The sequence below is a fragment of the Saccostrea echinata genome, unplaced genomic scaffold (genome assembly GCF_033153115.1).
Source record: "Saccostrea echinata isolate AGI-Se365-2 ecotype Australia unplaced genomic scaffold, CSIRO_AGI_Sech_v1 ptg000046l, whole genome shotgun sequence".
NCBI classification, from domain to species: domain Eukaryota; kingdom Metazoa; phylum Mollusca; class Bivalvia; order Ostreida; family Ostreidae; genus Saccostrea; species Saccostrea echinata.
The window spans coordinates 2,946,695-2,956,307 of NW_026889795.1; the positions used below are offsets into that span (position 1 = coordinate 2,946,695).

General features: G+C 32.4%; 1 protein-coding gene across 1 annotated transcript; it reads right to left on the reverse strand.

Annotated features, from left to right (window-relative positions):
* Positions 1–4,059: 4,059 nt before the first annotated feature.
* Positions 4,060–8,622, reverse strand: LOC133202077 (uncharacterized). The gene is made up of 2 exons (XM_061337858.1): positions 7,533–8,622; positions 4,060–5,025 (listed from the first exon to the last, which is right to left on the reverse strand). The coding sequence occupies exons 1-2, from the start codon at positions 8,551–8,553 to the stop codon at positions 4,175–4,177; spliced, it is 1,872 nt and encodes a 623-aa protein (XP_061193842.1). The 5' UTR covers positions 8,554–8,622; the 3' UTR covers positions 4,060–4,174.
* Between the last annotated feature and the right edge of the window lie 991 nt (positions 8,623–9,613).

Sequence of the window (9,613 nt, forward strand, 5' to 3'; positions counted from 1 at the left end):
CCTACATTAGGTTGATAAACTCCGAGGACCCAAGATGCATCATCGGACAAAGTTTTATGTTGTAGGGCTCTTATTATCCAAAATATTTTGATATAGCCGTGAAATATTAAAAGCAGGCCAACTTGACCTACTTTCAGGTTGACACACTCCAAAGACCCAAGATGCATCGATTGTTAAAGTTTGATGATTCTAAGCCATTTAGTATCTGAAATATTTAAAAATATATTTAAAAATAGCTATATTCCAAAATAGATCACTGTGACCTACTTATGATTGATATACTTTGAGGTTTAAGTATGCATCACTGATAATGTTTCATAATCTTTGGCTTCACATTGTCTAAAAATATGCGTCTAATACAATTTTTTGGGATAATAATAAATCATAAATTTCAGAAAGTAGATCATGGTGACCTACTTTTTTGACACACTTTAAGGCCCCATGATGCATCAATTGACAAGATTTGATGATCATGCGCTTCAATGTGTCCAAGATACATTGTATGCATCAAAATCAATTTGAATATGAATACCTGCAAAATTCATAAAGTAGGTCACCGTGAGCCACCTTTAAGTCAACATGACATGAAGTTTTAAGATACAAAAGGGGACAAAATTTGATAATCCTAGCCCCACAGTGGGCAGAATATCAAAGTTTAAACAAAACATCAATTTAGGTCAACTTTGAAGTAAGCTTGAGAAAACGTTGAATAATTTCTTAATCTACAACATATCCTTTCCTATATATATATATATATATATATATATATATATATATATATATATATATATATATATATATATATATATATATATATATATATATATATATATATATATATATATATATATATATATATATATATATAACACCACTACTTTTGTTTTTATTTCCCAAATTATCTCCCCTTGTTTATGGGTCCCATCCTTATTTTTAGTAAAATGAAAGCCCTTGGACCAAGGATACTCTTTTAACAAATTTTACAAAAATGGGTAAGGTGTTCTTGAGATATGGCCCATATTCCAAAAAGTTGACCCACACCGTACAAATGGTCATAGCATTAGCTCTTTGAGCCTTCGGGCCAGAAGAGATAATAAGTAAAACCAATCCCCTAATATGAAATGCATGATAAAATTGGAATGTTTGTTATATGAAACTATTTACATTTGTTTTCCATAACATAGCAGAAACCTAGCAGTTTTCAGAACACAGTCATGCTTAAAAGATTTGTTCCTTATTATCGGTTTACAAGTTAAACATGTCAACTTTCAATTCATGTATTTTGAAATATGCTTTAACACTCATATTTTATATATATATATATATATATATATATATATATATATATATATATATATATATATATATATATATATATATCTGAAATATGCTTTAACACTCATATTTTATATATATATATATATATATATATATATATATATATATATATATATATATATATATATATATATATATATATATTTAGTCATGTTAATATTTACAAGAAATAATACACAAAAGTACAAATACCATTATTTCTGGTTCTTATTATAAACATGATTTTAAGAGTATGTTGTACATTATACTGGCTGTCTTATATCTGTGAACAATGGCGTTTTTGTCTTTTCAAATTGTTTAAGAAATGCATATACTGTACACCAGATCACTTGTTATAAAAGTCTATGTCGAAATAATTTACTTTCATATATTTAATCTTAAATTCAAATTATATGGTAAAAACGCCTCAGAAAAGGTTCTTTAGATGCGCAGTGTCCGGATCAAAAACGATTTTCTTTTTAAAAATTTTTGAATTTGAATGATTTTGTGTTTTTAAAGTAGTCAGAAACTATATAAAAGTTTATTGTGATATAAATAAAACAGCTGATATCCATTTTGATGTTGTCGCTAAAAAAGATAACAAGAGTAAGCGCGTAATTTTTTTCTACAGTAGTGAAACCGTTTACTCCCGTACTTACTTGACATAAAAATTATATAAAGTAGGATTAAATACGTTAAATCGTATACGAGTTTTGATTGATCTATTGATTGAAAAACACAATGCATAAAAACCTAAACAAGTGGCTTGAAAACCGGTTCTAACCGGCGTTTACCGAGAGAAGTGGTTTGCATAAATATTAAGGGAGATCTTCAGTGGATGTTACATACAGAAGATCAACGTCTTCAATTCTGTGTCATTTGGGAAAAACACTAATGGAGATTAAAAAGAAAATTAAATCAAAATGGAGTTATGATATTTCCAGTTCATTAATTTAGAAGAGGCCCTGGGACCACATAACCTGAGCCTTTTGGCTAGGAGAAAGCTGAAATCAATTCAGTATTGAAAAGTTTACATATTAAAGTGGTTGTGTTGGGGGGGGGGGGTATGATTTGAATCTACACTTCCTGCGGATGCTTTTGAATTAATATGATACATAATGGTTTTGCTGTTCTTAAGATAAACGTTTTATTCATATATCTTTTATATTTCTTTTATATTCCTTTGTATAACTATGATCCCCTTTTATGGCTTCTCTTTTCTCCTGGGAGTGTTTTTATACCATTATGAACAATCATGGCCTTGTTGTTTTTTTTTGAAGAATTTTAAAGATTTTTCCTATATAAAACTTCGATTACCATCTGTGGCCCAACTCTACCACCCGGGGATCATGATTGAACGAATTCGAATCTGGAATGCTTCCATATAAATATGTCTAATCATTGCTTTGCTGTTTTTAAAAAGATTTCTAAAGATTTTTTTTCTTATATTTTTTCTATGAAATCCTATGTAAAACTGATCCCCATCATGGCCCCACCCTACCCCCTGGGGCAATGATTTGAACAAACTTGAATATACACTTCCTGAGGACGCTTCCATATATATATATATATATATATATATATATATATATATATATATATATATATATATATATATATATATATATATATATATATATATATATATATATATAAAGATCTGAAAAGATTTTCCCTATGTATTCATACGTAAAAATTTGATCGCCCATTGTGGCCCCACCTTACCCCGAGGGTTATGATTTGAACAAACTTGAATCTACACAACTTACGATGCTTCCAAATAAATATGACCACGACCAATCATGCTGTTCTTGAGAAGATTTTGCTTATGGATTCCTAGGTAAAACTTTTATTCCCCATTGTGGCCCCACCCTGCCCCCTGGAGTCATGATTTGAACAAATTTGAATCCACATTTCCTTACAATGATTCCTCATATGTTTCATATTTTCAAGCACAGTGGATTTTTAAATGATGACATTAATTTTTCACGAAATCATACTAATCTCCCCTTAGAAGAAGGGGTGTCTCTTCATTTGAACAAACTTGAATTCCCTGTTACCAGAGTATAGTTTGTGGAAAGTGTGGGTGAAAATGACTCAGTGGTTCTTGAGAAGATGAAAATGTGAAAAGTTTACATCGACGACAGACACCGGACAAATTTCGATCAGAAAAGCTCACTTGAGTCTTCGGCTCAGATGAGTTCACAAGTGGTATAAACATTTTTTGTTGTGTACAATTTTTGACACACATGAAAAAGAGGAAGACCTCTGTAAAATGCTGAAAATCCGACATCCCTTATTCAAAGCGTTATCATAAGCTTACATGTATCATCGTCTTGAATATACAAGGTATTTCTGCTGACAATGTTAAACGTTGTAGAACAGTGGATACTGCTTTAGGCAATTTTCTATAGTATTTATTAAAATATTAATGTACGCGTACATTCATATCATCGTTGTTATAATTAAGGTATGTATCCAAGAACTTTATCGACAGTCCTCGTAGTGCAATTCTAAGCACATATAATTAAACGGAGTATAATGACACAAATGTGATGAAGGTATAGAAAGAGATCTAGAACAGATAATTTAAGAAATCAATTGAAGTTATTATTATACCTATATGACAAGAATTAAATTTCCACGAACTGCATTTTTTCGCAAATAAGTGCATGAAATAAAAATACATGTAAATTTACAAATCAATAATATGTAATTCGAATTGGAACAACAGTACTGTACACTACTTTGAGATATCCGTAATACACAAAATTGACAAAGATAACATCTGTTCACGTATATATCAACTCTGTATAAGGTTCAGGAAAGGAAGTTCACCAAAACAAAACACATTATTTTAATTCTGATTGATATCAAGCGAACTTCCTGATGACTTTGTTTGAAATTCATTTTTAAATTCTTGAACTTGAGTCTTTAAATTTCCTACTTCTGCTTGAACTTGACTTCTCAAATTTCCTACTTCTGTTCTCAAATTTTCAGTTTCTGTTTGAAATTGTGTTCTCAAAGTTCCAATTTCTGTTTGAAATTTTTCGTTCGTTTCCTTCAAACTTTTAACGTCTGTTTGCACATTGTTTAATGAAGACTGAATGCTCCTTTGTTGATTTTGAACATCGGTTATTGATGTTTGCATACTCGTTACTGACATTTGCAATTTCAACAGTATTTGTTCTAAATTAACTTCGGATGAAGCATTACTTTGCTGGGCTAACTCTGACTTTGAAGGATTTCCCGACGCTATAGGGTTGTTTCCAGAGGCAACTAATGAAGAAGATGGCTTTAATTCGCGACGGAGACCAAATGAATCTAATATTCGAACCATTGGTGTTACAAAACAGGACCCTTTAGAGGTGGAGCCTATAGCCATCCCAATACAGCTAAGTGTCTTATCTGGGTTGATACAAAAGACAAAGGCTCCAGAATCACCAGGTTCAAAAAATATTCCATGAGGTAGGCTTTGAATTTCAATTTGGTTGCACATATGAACAGGTGTTTTATCAGGCAATTCTCCTGTTTCATTTACAAAACGGATATGCGCTCCATTAAAGTAGAGACTTCCAATCGTGAATCCCGTTTTACTTCCATATTTAATGACACTGTCTAATTTTCCAGGAATTCTGCTGCTTACTGTAGGATCTGGCACATTAACAACCTCCCCAGTAAATACGGGTGGCTTATTTGGGTCAAATCCTGGAATCAAAATAAAATTCTTTAGAGTAATAAATTTAATGATATTGTAATGCTCATTTCATTTATTTGTCATGTTTGATAATGACAAACACAAAAATATGTTAAAGAGAAAAATTAGAGATAATGAAACCTGATGGATACTTGAGTATCACGAGTATCTCACGACAGAACACAGTCAGCCTTATATTGGAATAGGATTTTTTGACTTACATGCACATGTAATTTACAATTTGTTAAAGACTGTTTTCACTATCATAATCGTGAAACTTGATTAATTCAACAGTGCGTAGTCCTTCATTGGATAATTTCCCAAGATACATTTAAGATTCCTTGCACGATTGGCTAATATTGAACAATGGCTCTTCGAAAGACTTCAAAATTGTCAAGCTGTGGAGGCAAACTGAAACTAGAGGTACTGAAAACACTGACCTCAATAAAGTGCATCGCCACATTATATTATACGCCCTTCAAATATTGTCCACTTATCATTAACAGCTTTGAATGCAAGAAAACAACAATTATTAGAATAATAATTGTATTTATGTATTTAATGCGGGTATTTATGTAGAGGATTCTATAAGAATTAAATGCTTGTGAACTTCCTTTATTGTAAAAATTTTTTAGATCCACGCACTGGCCATTGTACTAATAAATTTCGCCTAGCCAAGCATGGTATAACGTCACGTGGTCAGCTTAGCGAGTCAGTTGTATTTTGATACCCGCACGCTGACCACTGTTTACACGAGGTACGTCTAATTTGAAGACATTACAACTTCATGTGATCGTTATAGTCATCCAGGGGGCGTGCTTTCTTATTCTGTCGAGTACCAGACGTTTAAAAGAAAAGCAAAAACAAGAGTACTGTCGAGTACTGTCACACTTTGCGCTGTTTGAGTGTATTTTATTGTTTGCTTGACCGATAGTGTTGGTGGTAGATGTGCGCGGGTCATACACTATTCTCTTTAGAGAAGTGGACAGGCTTTCGCTTACATCCACTTCTCTTCGCAAGCCTTCATGTTTTGATTCTGGAAATCGTGTAAATCTCGAACCGGTGACGGTCTACACTTCAACTGACATTTCGTCTAAGATACGTTCTTTTATTAATGACATAAATGAAGTATTATATTTGTTATAGTCTGCTATAAAGTGTATCATGAAAAAATGTATATATTTTCATAAGGATAATGCAATGCAATGCTCTTGCATCTGTTAGGATTGTGTAACTTAAGAGTTAAAACATATTTTCTTTAATAAAATAACCTTAATTAAAAGTCACAGTACATTTAGGAAGGATGCGACACACCTTCTTTCTAAAATGAATTAATTGACAAAGATTGATAATTTCAGATCTAATAGTTTTCCAGTTATTAGCTGATCAGGAATTTGCCATATTTGGCCATATCATCTTACTCAAAAGTCACAGGGACCTACTTTTAATGTGTGACACACCTTCTACCCAAGATACCTTAACAAAAAATACTATAGTTAACTATAGTAAATCAAAGTATCAAAGTGATCACCATAGTAAATCAAAGTTTTCAAAGTGATCGTTATAGTGTCAAAGTTATCACTATAGTAAATCAAAGTTTTCAAAGTTATCTCTATAGTAAATCAATGTTTTCACCATATTTAATCAAAGTTTTCATAGTGATCACTATAGTAAATCAAAGTTTTCATAGTTATCACTTTAGTAAATCAAAGTGTCAAAGTTATCACTGTAGTAAATCAAAGTTTTCATAGTGTCAAAGTTATCACTATAGTTAACTTTAGTTAACTATAATAAACTATAGATAACTATAGTTTTTTTTTGGTTAGGATAAGTTTGAATATTCTAGACCTCAGAGTATTTAAGTTATGAGCCAGACACGAAAAAGCTAACAGACAGATAGACGGATAAACGAACGGACGTGAACGCCGTATCATAGTACATACTGCCTTAAGGCGAGCGTATAAAAAATAACCCCTCCCCACATATGGCTATTATGACAAAGTATGTTTGTTTTTTGGAGAGCCAAGATATCTGTCCAATCAAAATGTAAATTAGACTTTTTATTAGTGGTATAGGAAGAGTTGCAGATAAGAGATGGATAACTTCTGCATAATAGAAAGAATGGCACTGTCCATCTGTTGCTACTGGAAACCCCGAATATGTTTCCGATAAAAAAGTAAAATATATAGGAGAAGCACAATGACATTTTGTCAATTAGATTTTAAAAATCGATTCAACTGCATTCAGTGGGGTAAGGAAAGTTTCGGATAAAGAATGGCTATCCCAAAGTGTAACGGACAGACGGATGTACACCCCTGTCACTATATTCCCCCGTTTTTCAAGCGAAAGGGGTAGAAAAAACTAGCAAAGTATGTACATATGTCAACAGAGCTAGCAAAAATGTTTGCAAAGAAAGCGCATTAAAGAGTTTGCAACAAAGGCACACCAGATCAGGGGTGGTCATCTGAAATCTAAACAAGTAATGTTATATCTTTCTAAAAATATACTTTCAACATACCTGCTGAATATAGTTGATTGGCAAGTGTTAAGGGAAATCCAAATTCGTTCACAGCTGGGTCAAGTTTTATCAAAGCAGCATCAACTGAATTGTTATTAGATGATAATGGAAAACATTTATCCACAATGTTACCACACACTTGAAAATTATGCTGATTTTTATCAAAGAATTCTACTTTTAAATCAATACCATTGCCAAGTACATACTTCTGTATTTCACTATTCGGTATTATCAATTCATCTGTTGAAAACACAACATGGGCACATGTTATTAAACCAACTGCATCATTTTGCAAATCAATAAAACCCCCAATGCTTCCATTTCCAGGCGTGTTTATTCCTCTGGCACGACGAATATGTCCTCCAAAGTCTATTGACCTACCACTTCCTAGAAAACAAAATCCCTCCTGCACGTCTACTCCAAAGCCATGGATTTGTTTTGGAAACTCTCTTTCTCCAATAGGAATATATCCTTTATGTAAACATAATAGACTAATGCATGGTTTTTCGACAACCCTATGCTTTCCCTTTAAATATCCCGTTGATTTAAATGGGGATGCCGATATGAGAGTGAGGTTGGAATGCTTTTTAAAAAGCTTTCTTGCATCTTTTTCTGTAATTGCAGGCAAATTTATCGCGGAGCAAGAAGCCACAAAGGAATTAAAGACAGTATATGCTTCATCAGATGGTTGTGTATAGTTATACAGTACAATATTAACCCCCATGGCTTTCTCCGGAATTCCATCTTTCATTTCAATGATACCTTTGTATGACATCATCATCACAAGCCTACTTTCTTGACTGCAGTCATAACATAACGATAGACTGATCGTATTTTGTTGAAGCCTTGGGCATTTGCTTAAAAGCATAGATTTCGCTGTTTGCAAAAGTGTGTCCAAGACAACAGAACTTATTTCTCTACCTTTAAACAGTTTTTCCAAATTAAAATCGAATTTGAGAAAATATGACCTTACAAGCTCTAAAACTAATATGTGGTTTTCATTTTCAAAAGCGTAATCCATGCAGAGATCAATAAACAAAGAAATTTTTCTCTTTGTGAACCCTAAAACGGCTTCTTTTGTATATGCAGCAAATAAAATAGATAAAATGAGTCGACATTTCGCAGATTGTGTTTTTCGGAAGACATTGTTACAGTTCACCATCCATTCTAAAAAATCAACTCTGGACTGAGAGAATGGTTCAAAACTTTTACTCTGCTTTTCGGCTTTACTAAAATCAAGACCTGAACAGTGAAGGTAATCAACTCTCTGTATGATGTCCTCATATTCAGTACTTTTCCTCTGATATCTTGGATATGGCTGACGATGAGTAGTTTCAATATTCAGACAATTCATAAGTCTTTGAATTCTTAATTCATTTTCTCCACTTTTTCTGAGTTGTTTTAGTTTTTTGTCCAAAGGCAACAGTTTTTTCTCGAGGGAAGTCCTCTCTGCAATGGAATGATTGGAAACAATATAGTAATTCCCTTAATAAAGGATAACTATCAGAAGGACACTTGTCACACGTTTAAGACATGTTGTATATAAACCTAAGGAGAAATGTTTTAGGTTTAATTACATTGATTCATTGAATTAGAGGGAAAATCAAAATCCAAGCGAGATCACATCAATCGTTAAACTTTAAAGGTCTTGAAATGAGAACACGAGGCTCAAGGGCCTTATGTCACCTGATTATAATACAACACAGTAAAGGATCCATAAAAAAAATGATAAATGATAAAATCTGATAAATGAAGATACATGCACGTTGCCCCAAAGCAAGGACAAATAAGGTGGTCAGGGATCAGCAAAATATATTATACCCTGTAACAAATCATAAAGTATATCTTTTCACTTGCCTGTACTTATACATTCTGAATGGTCACTATCACCAAAGAGAATAAACAAAACTATAGTGCTTGTGCACTTTCATTTCATATTTGCCTCTCTAGGTCTTTGAGGAACTTTTAACGTACAGTACATGTACAAATATAAGATACTTTTTCTCATTTTTATTCATCTGTTATTAACAAGTTTACCTGATTAATAAAATATAAAAGTACTTTATAATTTTGTATTATGC

Excerpts from the sequence above, each read along its gene's own strand:
- LOC133202077 (XM_061337858.1), bottom strand. The coding sequence starts at position 8,553 with ATGGATTACGCTTTTGAAAATGAAAACCACATATTAGTTTTAGAGCTT. Across the intron at positions 5,026-7,532 it reads CAATCAACTATATTCAGCAG|GATTTGACCCAAATAAGCCA; the intron begins GTATGTTGAAAG and ends TTTTGATTCCAG.